The following is a 17,412-nucleotide window of genomic DNA, read 5'->3' as shown; positions in this document are numbered from 1 at the left end:
TCTAACCATTTTCTATTTCTAATATAACAATGCTATCTCATGCACCTTTGCAGAATCCTCTCCTTAAGTTAAATTTTAACCATTGTCTCTGTGTCTTTTAAATAGGTTTATACCTTTAATTCTTGTACGTTTTTCCTGTACCTCTATATCTTGTTTCTGTCTTTTGTAGCTTCTTTTCCTTTCCCTCTTCCCTCTCTTCTTCTCCCTCCCCTTTTTATTCCCTTTTCTATCTGATTCTCCCTTCTGTGATACTCCCTTCTGCTTCTTCTTGATATGATTACTTTTCAAATTACTCCTTTTTTTGGCTGTTGCTTCAGTACTTAAGTTTTTAACTCCCTTTCCTCCTTTCCCTTTTTTACCTCGCTTAAAATTGCTTGGTCATTAAAGATGGCTTCTTCGTTGTCCCGCCCTTCTTGTTCTGCCAGTGTTTCTTGTTGTTTTTCATAGTTCAAGATCTCCATTTCTAAAAGTTGAAATACGAAGCCAAAAGATCCTCTTCCATCTTGTGCTTTTTCTTTTTGTTCTTTAAGTCTCATTTTTAACTCTTCAAGGAGTGATGCCATTTTAAAAATTTTTAAACAACCCCCAATTGATTTTATTTTATTTCATTAGGATCCTCCATCCAAAGTTCCAGGAATCATCCAATAATCCAAAACTGTTTTTTGTTTCTTTTCTCAGGGGCTTTTCTCTTTCCAGGGGCTTTGTTATAACAAAGTTTCAGCTACAATGTATCTTTTGCAAGCCTTGTTAAAATTCCACTATCAATTTTTTTTTAAGTTCCAGGTGGTCTCCTCCATTTTCCAGATTCCACTCTCTTTTTTCCTTTTCCCTCCATTGGTTTCTTTCTTTTTTTAAAGAAAGTTTTTAAATTATCCAAAAATCTTTATCCCTTTGACACTTTATTTTCAGCTAAAAATAGCCTATTAATGTCAAAGTGGATTAGTATCAATTTCTTATTCGAATCTCTTTTTCTTAATGTTCCAAGTCAGTTAAAACTGTCGATGTTAGAAGGAAAAAAAAACAATTCCGTTTCCTTTCTCTTTCTCTTTTGCAGCTTAAAATCTTTTTTAGGAATAAAATTCAGGTTCCAGGTACCTTAAATAGATGTTCGCCATTCAACCCGGTCAGTCAAACTTTCTCCTTTAAACTTCCTCCTGCACAATCTTGTCCGGTCAGGTTCTTCTTTGAGGTGGCCATTTCTGACCACCACTGCAACCACCTTTGGGAAAGGGAGTAATGGCCAGCCAAGGAGGAGAGATGCAGCTCTCCTCAACCCCGCTGATGGCTCCCCCTTCTTCACCACCTCTACAGGGTGGTGAAGCTCTGAATCCGGGCTGCTCGGGGCGCTCCAGCGGTGAGCACGGATCGAAACCCTGGACGATCGCGATTTCAGTCCATCGCCAAAGAAGCCCAAACTCAGAAGTCTGATCAGCACAGTCTTTAAGCACTCGGCCAGAGATACCGTCAGGACCGGCAGCCTTTCTAGGATCCAAAGCCTTCAGAATGCTCACCTCCTGTTCCTCCACAATGAGGTGGGGGCTACAATTCGCTGGTAGTTGTATTTTATCTGTCTCTGATGTCTCCTCTTCAAAGCGAGCAAGGAAATGATTTAGTTCCTCTGCCAATGAAGCATCCCCCTCAGCAGGAATGACATTGGTCGGTTGATGGTTTATAATTTGTTGAATCCCTTGCCACACCTGTCTCACGTTACTGCTATAAAAATTATCCTCAATCTTCCTCTTATAATCAGTCTTGGCCTTCCTTTCTTCAGATTAGCTCTGGCAACACTGTATCTTGCCCCATCACCGGACCTAAAGGCCTTCGTCCTGTCACACAAGAGGTGCTGGACTTCCTTGGTCATCCAGGGTTTCTGATTGGGATAGATCCTAATACGTTTATCCACAATGATAGTAGCTGTGCAGTGTTTGATATAGCACAGAACAGTTGCAGTGTGCACCTCTAGGTCAGGGTGGTAAAAGATGTCCCAATTTGTGTTCTCAAAACAATCCTGAAGTTGTTGGGAAGCATCTTCTGGCCAAGATTTCACTGTCTTTATTATAGGCAGAGCCTGTCTCCTAAGAGGGATGTATGCTGGTGCTAAAAGCAGTGACATATGGTTTGATTGTCCCAAATGTGGTAATTGTATAACCTTATAGCCATGTCTGATGTTGGTATATACTTTGTCCAATATGTTTGCTCCTCTAGTAGCATGCACACTTAACATGCTGATAGAATTTAGGGAGCATTTATTTTAAATCAGCTTGATTAAAGTCCCCCGCTATGATATGCACAGAATCAGGATACTTATTCTGCTGATTACTAACAATGTTATACAAGAATCCCAAAGCTATGGTAGTATTGGCATCAGGTGGGACATAGACTGCAGTAATCAAAACCACACTGAATTCCTGCGGAAGATATATGGGTCTACATTTAAGAGTTATATACTCCAGATCCATGGAGCAGTGGCTGCCTACAGTCTTTGTATTGATACACCAGCTTTTGTTCGCATAAAGGCTTAAACCTCCCCCTTTGATCTTGCCAGAATCTCTATTCCTGTCCTGCCGGTGAGCTATATAGCCGTCCAGCTCAATAGCTGCATCTGGAATGAGTGAATGAAGCCAAGTTTCTGTGATTAGCAAAACACAACAGTTCTTGATGAAACTGCAATCTTTGCAATCTGTAGCCTTAATTCATCCATTTTGTTAGTCAGAGATCTTGCACTGGTAAGAAATATACCTGGAATTGAAGGCTTGTGTGGAAACTTACTCAGCCTAAAGAAAACCCCAGCATGGCATCCTTTCTTTCTCTTCCTGTTCTTTCTCCGCCTCTTCCTCCTTCCTACAGGGATAGTGATCCATGGCTTCCCCAGGGGCCTAGCTGCCTCCTTCGGTATGTGATGAGAATTTATAAAATCATCTGTAATAGCCTTTTCACATTTCAGTCCAATTTGTAACAAGGCTTGCCAACTATAGATGCTCTTTGCCCCACAGGATGCAATCAAGGAAAGGATCCAAAACACACAGAATCATACACACCATACATTGAAAGAAGGAGTGGTTAGCCGCAGCATCCATGTGCGCAGCCATCTTGAAAACCGTTTATATCTTTCAACCAGTGCTGCACTGACATTTCTGGCTTCTGAGTCATGGAGAAAGCAAAAGAATTGTCAAAGGATCTGCAGGAAAACTGTATAAAACAGGAAAGGGATATAAAAAGATATCCAAGGAATTGAAAATGCCGATCAGCAGTGTTCAAACACTAATCAAGTGGAAAATGAGGGGTTATGTTGAAACCAAACCACAGTCAGGTAAACCAACTAAAATTTCAGCCACAACTGCCAGGAAAATTGTTGGAGATACAAAGAAAAACCCACAAATAACTTCAGGTGAAATACAGCATTCTCTGAAAACATGCGGTATGGCTGTTTCAAGATGCACAATAAGGAGGCACTGGAAGAAAGATGGGCTGCATGGTCGAGTCGCCAGAAGGAAGCCATTACTACACAAATTCCACAGAGTATCCCGCTTACAATATGCCAAACAGCACAGAGAAAAGCCTCAAACCTTCTGGCACAGTCATTTGGAGCGATGAGACCAAAATTGAGCTTTTTGGCCACAACCATAAATGCTACATTTGGAGAGGAGTCAACAAGGCCTATGATGAAAAGTACACCATTCCTACTGTGAAACATGGAGGTGGATTGCTGATGTTTTGGGGATGTGTGAGCTACAAAGGCAGAGGAAAGTTGGTCAGAATTGATGGCAAGATGAATGCAGTATGTTATCAAAAGATACTAGAGGAAAATTTGCATTCATCAGCCCAGAAGCTGCGCATGGGACATACTCGGACATTCCAACATGACAATGATCCTCAACACAAGGCCAAGTCGACCTGTCATTGGCTACAGTAGAATAAAGTGAAGGTTCTGGAGTGGCCATCTCAGTCTCCTGACCTCAATATCATTGAGCCACTCTGGGGAGATCTCAAACATGCAGTTCATGCAAGACAGCCCAAGAATTTACTTTTAGCCAGGAAAAATGGGCAGCTTTACCATCTGACAAGATAAAGAGCCTCATCCACATATACCACAAAAGACTTCAAGCTGTCACTGATGTTAAAGGGGGAAATACACTGTATTAAGAACTGAGGTATGTAAACTTTTGATCAGGGTCATTTGGGTAGTTTCTGTTGCCATTAAGATTTAAAAAGAGTAATCACAGTTGATTGATAATAAATGGCTTCAGATGTACACTAACCATGAGTGAAAGAAAAGTTTTTGTGTTATCATTCATATTCTCTGAAAAATGGCCAACAAATCATAAATTCTGCCAGGGTATGTAAAATTATTAGCACAACTGTATAAGTAAAAAAAAAATCAAACTCTTACTCTTAAGATCAACATTTGTCTATATTATTTCCATAATCCTGTATCTAATCATCAAAGCCCCAGATCAACTTTTAATTTCAGTTTTTCACAAAAAGTCCAGTAATAGTTCATATCGCTTTAATCACTATTTGTTAAGGAAACCACAACTGATTTATTTAATTGCACCAAACTCTAAATGAAACAGTAATGGAAAATCCTAATGCTCTAGTCTAGACCCATGCTTCTCAATTTTGGCAACTTTAAGGAGAATTTTTATTTTATTATTTTATTTTATTTATTTTATTTTGTCAAGCAATTATTAGATAACATGTATAAATATAAACATGGTTACATGAATACATTAAATGGATACCAATAAGAAAAAAGAAACAATAGGACAGGGATGATAGGAACGTTGGTGCGCTTATGCATGCCCCCTACAGACCTCTTAGGAAAGGGGTGAGGTCAACAGTAGACAGTCTAAGGTTAAAATTTTGGGGGTTTGGGGAAGAAACCACAGAGTCAGATAGAGTATTCCAGACATTGACCATTCTGTTGCTGAAGTCATATTTCCTGCAATCAAGTTTGGTGCGGTTTACCTTGAGTTTGTATCTATTGTGTGCTCTTGTATTGTTGTGGTTGAAGCTGAAGTATTCATTGACAGGTAGGAAATTGCAATATATAATTTTATGTACTATACTTAGATCAAACTGAAGGTGGCGTGGTTCTAGGTTGTCTAGGTCTAAAATTTCAAGTCTGGTGGCATAAGGTATTCTGCTACGAGTACAGGAGTAGAGAACTCTTCTTGTGAAATATTTCTGGACTTTCTCAATTGTATTAATATCAGATATGTAATGCGGGTTCCAGACTGATGAGCTGTATTCAAGTACTGGTCTAGCAAATGTTTTGTATGCTCTAGTTAGTAGAGTGATATTACCTGAGAAAAAGCTACGCAGGATTAGGTTTACAACTCTTAATGACTTTTTGGCTTTGTAGTTACAGTGGGCTCTAGCACTTAGATCATTTAAGATGAGTATTCCAAGGTCCTTGACAAAGTTTGGGTCATCAACAAGGTCTTGACTATTCAGCTTGTATTTTATTTATTTTAAATCATTATTTTTTTGCCAATATGTAAGATAGAGCATTTATTTGTTGAGATTTGAAGTTGCCATTTGTTTGAACATTCTGACACATAGTCGAGATCTTTTTGAAGGGTAGCAGTATTGTCGGTGGTGTTAAATAGCTTTACATGATCAGCGAAAAGAACACAGTTGCTCTTAATATGATCACAGAGGTCATTTATGTAGAGTATGAAGAGAGTTGGTCCTAGAACGCTGCCTTGGGGGACACCACTGTTGACAGGATTTGAGAGGACGCTCCCAATTTTGACCATTTGTTGCCTGCTTGACTGGAATGCTTCTAATCCAGTTATGCATGTGTTCAGAGATACCATAAGATTTTCATTTTAGGAGTAGTTTGTCGTGTACCACTGAATCAAAGGCTTTACAGAAGTCTATGTAAATTGCGTCAATTGCTTTGCCCTGATCAAGTTGTATAGTCCATATGTTTTTGCAGTGTAAGAGTTGCAGATTACAGGATAGTTTTTTTCTGAAACCAAATTGTTTGTTAGAGAGTAGGTTGTTTGTCTCTAAGTGGAGGATAATGGATTGGTTAATAATTGATTCCATGACTTTACAGGTGATGCAGCATAAAGAGATTGGTCTGTAATTTTCAACTAGATTGGGGTCTCCCTTTTTGAAGATGTGGATGACTGTGGCTAGTGACCATAGGTTTGGGAAGGAGCTGGTCCTGAAAGATTTTTCAAAGATTATGCTTAGAGGTTCGCCTTTGGTAGTGGATAGCATTTTTAAGAAGTAGCCACATATTCTGTCTGGTCCAATAGATAGAAATGGTTTTAGATTTAGATTCAATTCCAAGAATTCCCCAGGAAGCATGAAGTTCACCCATCTTAAACTTGCCAAGACTGAAAAATGCTGATCTACAGATAGGGATTTTTCCATTAATCTTTTACTGGTCTTATTTATGTGCCCTCATAATGCAAAATCCTCACTCCCACTCCAGCCCAGAGCAATCATAATGCAAAACCCTCACTCCAACCCCATCCCAGAGCAATCAAAATGAAAAATCCTCACTCTAACCCCACTCCAGATCAAAATGCAAAATCTTCACCCCACCTCAGAGCAATTACAATTCCCTCACTAACCTGCTTTCCATGTTCCCCTGTGTACAGGGCAACAAAAGAAGACCATGCGACTATCAGTTTAAAAAAAGTGCAATCAGACCTTCCAACTTCTTGGGGAAAAAAAGGTCTCATTAAGTTAAAAGATCTAATTTAACTTTTTTTTTACTGGTAGTCCCACAGTGTTCTTTGTTGCCCTGCATGCCAGAGAACAAAGCTGGAAAGCAGGTTAGTGAGCGAATTATAGTTGCTGCAGGATTTTGTAGGAGGCCGCCCAGGCCAAAAATAGGACACAGGTAGTGGTAGGATTAATTTTTTTTTATTACCGATTCTGTGGGCGTGGCTTGGTGGGCGTGCAAAATCCAATTCCTTTCCCACCCCACTAATCTGCTTTCCAGCTCCGTTCTCCTGTGCAGGGCAACAAAAGAAGATCCAGCTGATCAGCTGGGACTTGGGAGGCACAGAATAGATGGGGGTAAGGCCAGTCAGAGTTAGTATTTGCCAGTTCTCTGAACTAGTCAAAATTTCCGCTACTGTTGTTCCAGAACTGGTCAGAACCTGCTGAATACCACCTCTGGACACGGGGGAGGGCGCAAGCGCCCCCCCCTACACCCAATTTTGGCCTGCAGAGTGCTGCAGGAGGTACCACAGGCCAGTTCTTTGCTATTTCTAGGCTGGCCCCACGAGCCAGATCTAAACACAGGGTGAGTTTGACACCCCTATCATAGAATATAATAGTTCTTGTATAAAAAATTATTTAGATAATTGACTTGATCGTGACCATCTTCCTGCTGATACAATTAAAAAAATATTCAGCAATTTCTTCCTGAACAGGCACTTCAACCTTAGAACTGGACTTAGAACCAGGACTGGTTGTACCAAATGGGCTCAGCAACTCAATGAGCAAAATTCTTAGCTTCTTCAGAAAGAAGTTGCAATTTCACTCTGTTATATATTAAAGAGATTTCTGGGAATTCCCTTCTGCAGACATTTACTAAACTCATTCAGTTACTCCAACCATTCAGATACTGAGAAAGAGAGAGCAAAAACAGGCTCATTCTTCTTAGCCTTGGTTTGACATAGTGTTTTGAGCCCCAAAGAAAATTGATTATAAAATTCAAATTATATAAAGAAAATCCAGTTGAGCACCCCTCTCCCCCTGCAGGACTTTATGTCCATGAAAAAACCAATAGAAGCATCTATTACAACACAAGAAAAGATAATTTAATAAAGCTTCCTGGCAGCAACTGATGCTATCATCTCAAGACAGAAATCCCATTTTATTCTGATGCCTAATTGCTTCCTACCCCATTGATAGGACCCTACATTTCCATACCCTTTACCTTCATCTGTGTGGGACGACCACTGTCTAATTCTCCTAAATTTAACCTATACCTCAATGTTAACTTTCTCTCCAATCGGATCTCAGTTTTAAGAGCTGAAAAGAAGGCTTAAGTCTAATAAATAAGTCTAAAAATCAGCTTAAGTCTAATAAATCACAAGGCAATGATTTTAATCACCACTGAAATATTATGGAACAATTTGGAATGGTGAACCTCAGTTCTTGCTTTCATTTACTTAGATTGATCACACTGCAGAAATCCCAGAGGACTGGGCCTAGCATCATAGTGCCCATTTACAAAAATCTTGCCAGCTAATTACAGGGAGTCCTCAATTTACAATCATAATTAAGACTGCAATCTTTGGTCGCTAAGTGAAGTTGAGGCTGTAATGTTATTATTTCATTACTAAAAAGAGTCGAAAACAAATGCGCAGCATTTGAAAAAGCACTTTTTCCCTGCTTTTCCAACTGCAGCTGTGCCACGCAAAGCAGCTGAGGTTGAAAAAGCAGGAAATAAAGGACAGGTAAGAGCCCAGGCAGGCAGGTGGGTCAAAACAGCAGCAGACATAGAACCGTTCTATGTCTGCTGCTCTTCAGAGCTACCGGTTCTACAGAGTCAGACAGAACCGGCAGAATCCCACCCCTGCTTTATTTTCCTTTTTCTACTTTGCCCAACACTTCTTCTTTTCCCTTCCCTATTTTCCACTATTTTTATTTTCATTTGATTTTATATTCTGATAAGTTTAATAAAATTATTTTTAAAAAACATCCATTCTTCTTTCCAAGTTACAGTTGTAGATGGCCCCATAAAAACAAAGTTTCTCTAGGCACTTTATGGCTTGCCTCCCATAACCACCAAAGATTAGAACAGGGGCAGCAGCAATAAAATTCATAGTAAATGATAAAGACCAAACTAATGACACCATAACAATCAGTCTCAGAACTGATAATGAAGATACCAAATTGGCAGATAGCTTTAGGATCAACCATCAAGTACAAATGAATAAACAGTGAAGAAATACATTGCAGACTGCCATTTGGTAGCTATGAAAACTTTAGAAAGATATTCAGATGCCTTGATATCAATAAAGATGACCAGTGCAAGCAATGGTATTCCCTGTGACATTTTATGGTTAGTGAAAGTTGAAGAAGCAGAATAGAAAGAAAAGCAATTATTTTGAACGTTGGTGTTGGAGAAAACTCCTGAGAATACTGTGGACAGCCAAAATAACAAACAACACTGTTTTGGATCTTACCTTTCTTATGTTGGTCCCCACATAGCTCTTGGGCTCCTCTTTAAACTGAGATGATCTGGAATAATACAAACATATAAAGGTATTAAATACAGGGAATACAAAAAAGGTCTCTGCTTTTTAAAGCTAATTTTATTAAAGTTTACTTTAATAAAATAAATACTAATGTAAACTAAACAGAATAAAAACTAGAAGGTGCAGAGAAGAAAAAAATAATAAAAGAAAAAAGAAAGAAAAAGTAATACAGTAAAAAAATAAGGAAATAACTTCCTCATTCATCACAAGTACTGTATAAACAATTTTATTAACTTATCACCTTCTCTTAAAATACAACAAATGACCTCTTCTTCTCATATCCATCCATAAAACAAATCCATAAAAGTCATCATTTCACTCTTGATGTTAGGAGAAGCTCATTAGGTTCATTACCATAGACAGCAACAAATCTATTTTAATCTTGATCATTTATTTCTGACAATCCTGACAGTTAGTCTCTTCATGATTTAATTAGGGCAACTGCCGGAATCCTGTGAAATGTCACAGAACTTGATTTTATTTTTATTTCTTCTTTGTCCTTTCTTACAAAATTCTTCAAAACTTCAACAAGCCTCTTTTATAAATCCAATATAGGAAAATTATTCAGATTACTCTCTTGGTTTGTTTGTCTGGTGTAATAAGACATTCTTGTAGCCCGTCATTTTTAAACCCACTTTTAAATTAGGCTCAATTGTGTCAGCAATTGTCTATCTATAGAGGCAGATACTCTTAAAATTTACTTCTATTCTATTGTTTAAAAATATTCTTCAATATGTCTGAAATGGCGTATGTGGATGACCTTGGAGGACATGGGAAAGCGATGCTTCCTAGGGAACAATCAGAACAAGAGAAGGGAGAGTCCTCACTGCTTAACAGTCAGAGAAATAAACTTAAGAAAGACCCACCCTCAGATTGTTAAAAATGGCAACAAGAAGTCTGTACCTTCAGATTATAGGTTCTGTTAATGTAGTCTACAATATAGATCTAGTTCATCTAGTAGTATTTCCTGTCTTGTTTTCCCAGGTATGACAATATCCAATGTTAAAATATTCTGTACATTTCAACTTGTAATCTTTTGATTCTTCTATTCCCTCTGGTATCCAATTTTTAAAGTCTTTGGGTTTAAAAAAAACCCCGAAGAATTCAAAGCAAAAGCATTTTCTCATGGGAATGATTTTTTTATAATTAATTCCAAAAATCTTATTTCAAATTCATCTGGACCTTCAATCCTTTTGTAACTTTCTATCAGGTCTGCGTTATCTGCCATTCTTCAATGGAAGAAAGGGGGGGGGTTTTTACAAGTAATCCTTTTTGATGTAACCTGAATATCTTAATTCTTGTATTGAATCTGTACACTTGCACATGGGGACTGGAGCCCAGATGCCTGGAACCTTGTCACCTCTTGGAAAGATAGCAAGAGGAGAAGTGATCATAAAAATTCCAGCTCTGAAAGAAACTTCGTGAGAAGCTTTTCTAAGATAGTTCCCAGAAAAAGTGGGGGGGAATTAACATGTTGTTTCTTTGTTTGACTAAATCCACATCAGAATAAGGGGAGGGGTTCTAAATCCCTTTATCTACACTGTATGCCTGGAGGCATTTTAGATCCTGCTTTGGCTAGTACCTGGATCACTTCCTTTCAATAAAGAATTCCTTTTGAAGTACCTAGCTTTCAGAAGTTCATTCTTATCCGAGGAGACCTGAGCCAGTCTGAAAGTGATCCAGAAGATGATCCACTGGTAAACGACCCAATTGAACCACTCACTCTACCCCTAAGACTGTTTATCCCCAGCCGAGGGAAGGGGGAGGAAGTAGCAGCATTATTGGATTCAGGATACACCCAGTGCCTAATCAACCTTACCCAAGCAGGGAAATTGGGAATCCAACTAAGGAAAATGGAAAAGCCCATTGCTTTCTGCCAATTAAGTGGAACTATAGCAAGGGGGAGCCAGCTAGTTTTGCCACAGAACCATTGAAAATAGAACTGGGGAACCATAGTGAGATGCTCACATTCATTGTAGCACCAGGAATGGAAGGGCCACTGGTCCTAGGATTCACATGGCTACGGAAATGGAATCCAAAAATAAACTGGAAGAGAGGAACCGTACATTTCCAGAAACATGTAGCATTTGCAAACAACCCAGAGGAAAGGAAAAGAACAGACAACAGAAAACCAGCCGTGGCTGGTCAGCCAGCTGAACCTATTAACATCCCCAACGAGTACCAGGATTTAGCCCAAGTTTTTAGCGCGGAGGCTTCTGGTGAATTCCCACCCCATCACACCACAGACTGCGCCATTGAAATCCTACCAGGGGCTAAACTTCCAAAACCGAAAATGTACTGCATGTTCCCCGGAGCACTAAAAGAACTCAGAGGATTTATCAATAAAAATCTAAAAAGGGATTTCATCGAACCTACTTGGCCAAAACTAGCAGCCCCAGTATTATTCCGCAATAAGAAAGATGGCTCTTTGTGTCTGTGTGAATTACAAAAATCTAAATGCCATCAGTGTGGAGAATATGTACCCACTCCTCCCCTCATGAAGGACATGCTAGCCCATCTCTCTAAAGGAATCTTTTTTTCAAAGTTAGATCTACGTGACGCATACTACCGCATCAGAATAACGGAGGGGGATGAGTGGAAGATGGCTTTTAACACCCCACTGGGATGCTATCAATTTAAAGTGCTCCCTTTCGGACTACAAAGAGCACCTGCTGTGTTTATGCAACTAATTAATGAGACTCTCCATGATTTTTTGTGTCGGGTTTGAAGGCTAATAAATGGTTAAAAGAATAGTATATGTTCAACCTAAAGAAAAGAAAGCTAAAGGGAAAAGGGGTAAGACAAGAACAAATGGGTGTGAGCTCTGCAGAGGGATCTCCAAATTTGAAATAAGGAAAAAAAATTGTCCATGTGGGCTAATGGGGATTAATTTACCTGGAGTCATAAATGTTGTATTACTTGAGATTTTCAAACAAAAGTTGGACAGGGGAATCTGTGGCTGAAATAAAGTTGCTGGTGTTGCTGAATTATGGCTACAGACAGATGTCTGCAATAGCCTGAGGATTTCTGCCCTGGGCAGGAAATTTGACCACAAGGCCTCCAAAGCCGCTTCAATCTAATGCTTCCATTAATTTTTGGGGTGGGGTGGGGGTGGGGGATTGGTAACAGAGAATTTTGACAACAGAAAATTGGCCTCCCTTTCATTGGTTTTGTTCATCCAGATATAAAAACAGAAAATTCACTGAGCTACAACTCATGGTTGGACATGACTGATAGTTGATACTGAATCAATCTACTTGCAGCCATAATTCAGTAACATCAGCAGCTTTATTTCAGCCACAGATTCCCCTTCTATAGTTTATTTGTCTCCGATGCAGATATGTTTAAAGGGATTCTAGTCTCATTTCTTCACTTCATGCTGGGTAGGCTACCTGTAACTGCTTCTTGAACTATAGTGCTCAGAAGTGTGGGTACCAGCTTATCACTACAGCAGACAGGGATGGCAAACTAGATGTTATTAAAGTTTTCCAACTCTGCAGGCTGTTTGGACTTCCAGTGGTAGTGCCAGTTTTCAGTTTTTAGATCACTGCTGCATTCTAAGATCACAACAATTTATTTAATATATTTAAGACTAAAATTTGTCATACAAGTTATGAACAGTCAGAGAAAATAATGACAGAATTTGCTTTCCAAATGCCTCTAAACTACAGATGATTTATTGAGATTTAGTCAGGCCAAAGGCTGTTGAATCTCAGTCAGATGAAACATAAAGAGTTCACTAGGAGTCTTGCACAATAAGAACACGTCTCTTTCATGTTCTTTGGTGAGTTTCTTGCTTTCCTAGATATAGTAAGACTGAAAATTTAGGGTAGTTTTTAGTTACTGAAGCCATTATTTTTCATTAGTTTATGCTATTCCTATTATGTGATAACATTCCTCAGTTTCATATATTATTTTATTCTTCCTTATTGCCAGTGAAGAAGATACATACTGATGAAAGGACAAGCTTTGCAAGGGCCTGGCAATACTTCGAATAGAGTATGCATATACATAAACACTAACATATTTGGAAATGTGCAATCTTCCCACCTTTGAAGGGTCATTTGAGCAGTGCTGAGACAAACACAAGAACGTTTACCTTGTGAAGAGCAGCTGTACCATGTCGACCAGAGTGTGCTCTGCAGATTTTCTCAATAACTCTGAAGACAAAAACAAATAACACAGGTGTCATTATCCCATGTGATATTATCTAGAGGCTTCTTTGTGTAGACTTCCCTCCAAGTGTTGTTTACAAAGGATTACTAGAAATTTATTAAAACCAATCCAGGCTCAGCTGTGCAGAAAGAAAAGGAAAGATACACCAAGCCACCCTACAGAGATAGAGAAATGTAGAGATGAGAAAGGAAAAGACACAGAGGAGCAGGAAATGATTAGCAAAGTCTACTACTTTTCTAAAAAAAATTAAGGAATGTAAACTCAATTTCACACATTTAGCATATTTTACATTTATTTACTTTTCAGTATTCAGACTTATTAAATACAGAAATAATATATGTCAAAATAATATAAATGTTTATGCTTTGCTTGTTTACATTGCAGACCTACCACTAAGCCTCATCTCAAAGCATATACGAAAGCAAGACTGCATTATTTCACACACAGATTCATTCGTGAGATGAGCTCCAACTGGAGCGAGGAGGAGAGTCCTCAAGACCTGAAAGAACAAATCAATATGAAATGTTATATTCTAATCACATTTTAATACCAAAAATATTCATATGAAATAACAAAGAAACAGTTTAAATATCAACAGTGGAAGAATACTTATTTTTAGTATTACCACTTAGACAACTGGTCCTATATAAGTGAATGAGAGCAAAAATATTCTTTCCCTGCCACAGATTGTTTGGATACAACATGAATTCTGAACAAAACATTTCCCAAAATCAGTCTCTATGAACAGAGAGATTGAGAGAGTGTTTGTGAATCCTTAAAATTACTCATAATTTTTAAGAACTCTGACTAACAATGTAGTCTGAGTTTTAGATAAGTCAATGAATAAAGCCTGACCAATAATTTACAAAATAACATACATTAATGTCTTTATTGAACTTAGTGAGTCAATGAAGCCTTTATTGGAAAAAGTATATAAAATGTTACTACAGAGGTAGCATGTAATAACACCTCTTTCAACACAGCAATGCCTCTTTTATAACGGTTTCAACTTATTGGTATTTTGAGGCTGTCTGGTGTAAAATACACAATATTTTACTTGCATTAAAGTTGAGGCATTATACGTTCATGTTCCAATGTTCCAAAATGTGAGGTTTTTTTGGTTTTGGTCATTCTGTATAGATTTACTTATGAGTTTAGGACCACTGTTGTGCTCCATGACTTTCATTTAAGTTTCAGCTCATGGACGCATATTCTATAGCGTTCCTGTATATTTGGTGATATAATCCAGAATCCATTTTTCCTTCAGTGATTGCAAGTTAGCCCCAAACTATGATAGTCCCATTATCATACTTCATAGTTGTTCCAAAAGTCTGTGGAATCTTTCAGGTGAGATAGACAGCAATGGATTTTCTGGAGACCAATGGATTCCTCGTTATATATTTCCATGCATACTACTCTTGTCCAGTTTTTTCTTTATAAAAGACCAAAGAATGCTTACAATAAGAAAATGTAAATGCCTGCAGTTCCTTTGTTATTATTCTGGAATTCTTTGCAGCCTCCATAGTAAAGCATACTTTGCTCCTGGGATATTTCTGGATGGATGAGTAACTATGGTATTGCATTTTATATTCAGTCTGTATATTATCTATTTGACAGTGGATTGGCAATGAATCATGTTCTTTGGCAATGATTTTGTAGCCTATTTTCCACATCATGAGTATCAAAGATCATTTTTCTATGGTCTGCAGGGATCTCCTTTGATCAGGGCACAATTTATTTTCATAAGCTGTATTGTGAAGAAAAGACTCCCAATGTTCAGTTTTTATAGAAAAAGCCATTAAATCTGTATTTTACAAACATCTGCATCAACTTACTCCCTAAAAAACTAACCACAACCCTCAGCTGTGCTTTCATGATTTTGATCTAAGAACACAAAATAATGTTTCATTTTCCACCCAACAAAATTAGAAAATGTTTATTAAACATGTTCTATTTTGTGCTTCATATGTTTAATTAGAACCTCTTAACAGGAATGAATTCAGAGGAAATTCTGATCACAACGTACATCACAGTTTTGCAGGATACAGATAATACCAAAAAAATTCCACCATGTCCAACATACCTGCAAGATCTTCATCAAGACCACCTCATCACTTGCAGGATCTGTGCCCACAAATCGGGCATGTGTTACAGCATCTGCCAAGTTTTCCATTCCCTCAGCTGCGCCCTCATGATTTGAATCTAAGAACACAAAATAATAATATACCAAGGCCAGTGTAAACATACTTCCTAGGAAAATATGCCACTGTCAGCCTTCAAGATTTTCTTCCTTTGCTTTGCATCTTTCGGCGGTCATAAGTAACGGGGGGAGGAGGGGGGCATGGTCATGGGAAGCGAGCTGGAGGTGTTACAAAACAGAACCATAAATCAGGGGCGGAGAGAGCTGGCATGTCATATTCGAGGCTGGTCCCAGGGAGCCCTGATAGAAGCGTTTAAAGATGGGTTGAATGAAGATGTTTATCAAAGCTGTATTGCCAGAAGAGACCCCAGTGAGCTGCAGCTGTGGTACGTGCTGGCAGCAGAGGTGGAAATTGATCTGACCCAAAACAGATGCCGGGGGGGGGGGTTTGGTTGGAGCAAGTCCTCCCCCTCCAGCCCTGGAGAAACCTAAAAACCTCAAAAGGGAGGGATGTCGGCAAAACCCAAGACCACTGCATGCTTCCAATATGGGAAGGAAGGTCACCAGGCTGCAGACTGCATGCCAAGCTAGAGCCAAAGGGGGCGCCAGGAGGAGGAAGAAAACCTGAAAAAAACCCAGCAAAGCCTCATGAAACAGCGCTCAAAGCAGAGGAGATTGTAGAGATCACCCCTCCGAAAGGAGAGGAACTGGGAACCCCAACCTCTTCTGAAGAGAGTGAATCCGAATCGGAAGACGACTCACTGGAAAGTCCAAACAAGGGCCCTATGAACATTCCAGTGAGATTAAGGGTACCCACATTGAGAGCCAAAGGGGAAATGTTGGCCTTGTTAGACTCTGGGTACACAAGGTGCGTAATCAGCTTGGAGGTAGTAGAGAAAATGGGCTTAAGGCTAAAGACTTTAAAAACGCCATAGCTTTTTGCCAACTGGATAGATCGGTAGCTGGGCGCGACCCTGCACATTTCATAACAGAACCTGTAGAAATGACGATGGGGAAGCATAGAGAGACTTTGTGTTTTATTGTGGCTCCTGAGATGGAGCGCTCCCTAATACTGGGTTTGCCCTGGCTCCGAAAATGGAAACCTCACATCGACTGGAGGGGGGGATCATTGCACATACGTATTGACCAACCCCCAGAAGGGGAGGGGCAATCTCAACCGAAACCCAAGTATCCGACAGAGCTGGCCTCCACTGGCACTGAGAATCTGAGCGGGGAGGAGAAAATTCCAGAGGAATATTGGGACTTAAAGGAGGTATTCAATGAAAAGGCCTCGGACGAGCTCCCCCCCATCACTCAACAGATTACAGCATTGAAATTTTGCCAGGAGTGAAACTCCCAAAACCAAAAGTGTACTTGATGATACCGCGGGAGCTAAAAGAACTGCAGTCATTTATTGATAAAAATTGGGAACGTGGTTTCATCCAGCCTGCTAGGTCCCCGAGTATCAGCCCCAGTATTGTTCCGTGAGAAGAAAGATGGCTCTCTGCGTTTATGTGTTGACTATAGAAACCTCAACGCTATTTCAGTGGAGAACGTGTACCCCCTCCTCCCCTCAATGAAGGATATGTTGGCCCACTTGGCCAAAGGAAATTTTTTTACGAAACTCAACCTGAGAGAAGCATCCGACCAAGTTCGAATTAAGGAAGGGGATGAATGGAAAACTGCTTTTAACTGCCCAATGGGCTGTTTTGAATTCAACGTTCTTCCATTTAGCCTACGGGGGGGGGCCCTGCAGTATTCATGCAAATGATAAATCAGGTGTTGCATGAACATTTATACAAAGGGGCGTTGGTTTATCTTGATGATATTCTTATCTACACAAAGACTCGTGATGAA

General features: G+C 39.3%; 1 protein-coding gene across 4 annotated transcripts in view; it reads right to left on the bottom strand.

Moving 5' to 3' along the window:
* Positions 1-17,412, bottom strand: part of GBF1 (golgi brefeldin A resistant guanine nucleotide exchange factor 1) — a 324,935-nt gene that overhangs the window by 228,703 nt on the left and 78,820 nt on the right. For all 4 annotated transcript variants that reach the window (XM_026710970.2, XM_026710972.2, XM_026710971.2 and 1 more), the window contains exons 5-8: positions 15,499-15,617; positions 13,806-13,914; positions 13,339-13,399; positions 9,168-9,222 (exon numbers count right to left, since the gene is read on the bottom strand). In XM_026710970.2, the coding sequence (XP_026566755.1) occupies positions 9,168-9,222; positions 13,339-13,399; positions 13,806-13,914; positions 15,499-15,617 (344 nt within the window). The remainder of the gene's footprint in view (positions 1-9,167; positions 9,223-13,338; positions 13,400-13,805; positions 13,915-15,498; positions 15,618-17,412) is intronic.

The sequence above is a fragment of the Pseudonaja textilis genome, chromosome 4 (assembly GCF_049901715.1).
Source record: "Pseudonaja textilis isolate UNSWEBS1 chromosome 4, rPseTex1.2, whole genome shotgun sequence".
In the NCBI taxonomy this organism is placed as follows: domain Eukaryota; kingdom Metazoa; phylum Chordata; class Lepidosauria; order Squamata; family Elapidae; genus Pseudonaja; species Pseudonaja textilis.
Note: the sequence above shows the minus strand (reverse complement) of the source record. Positions and strands in the feature narration are given on the sequence as shown.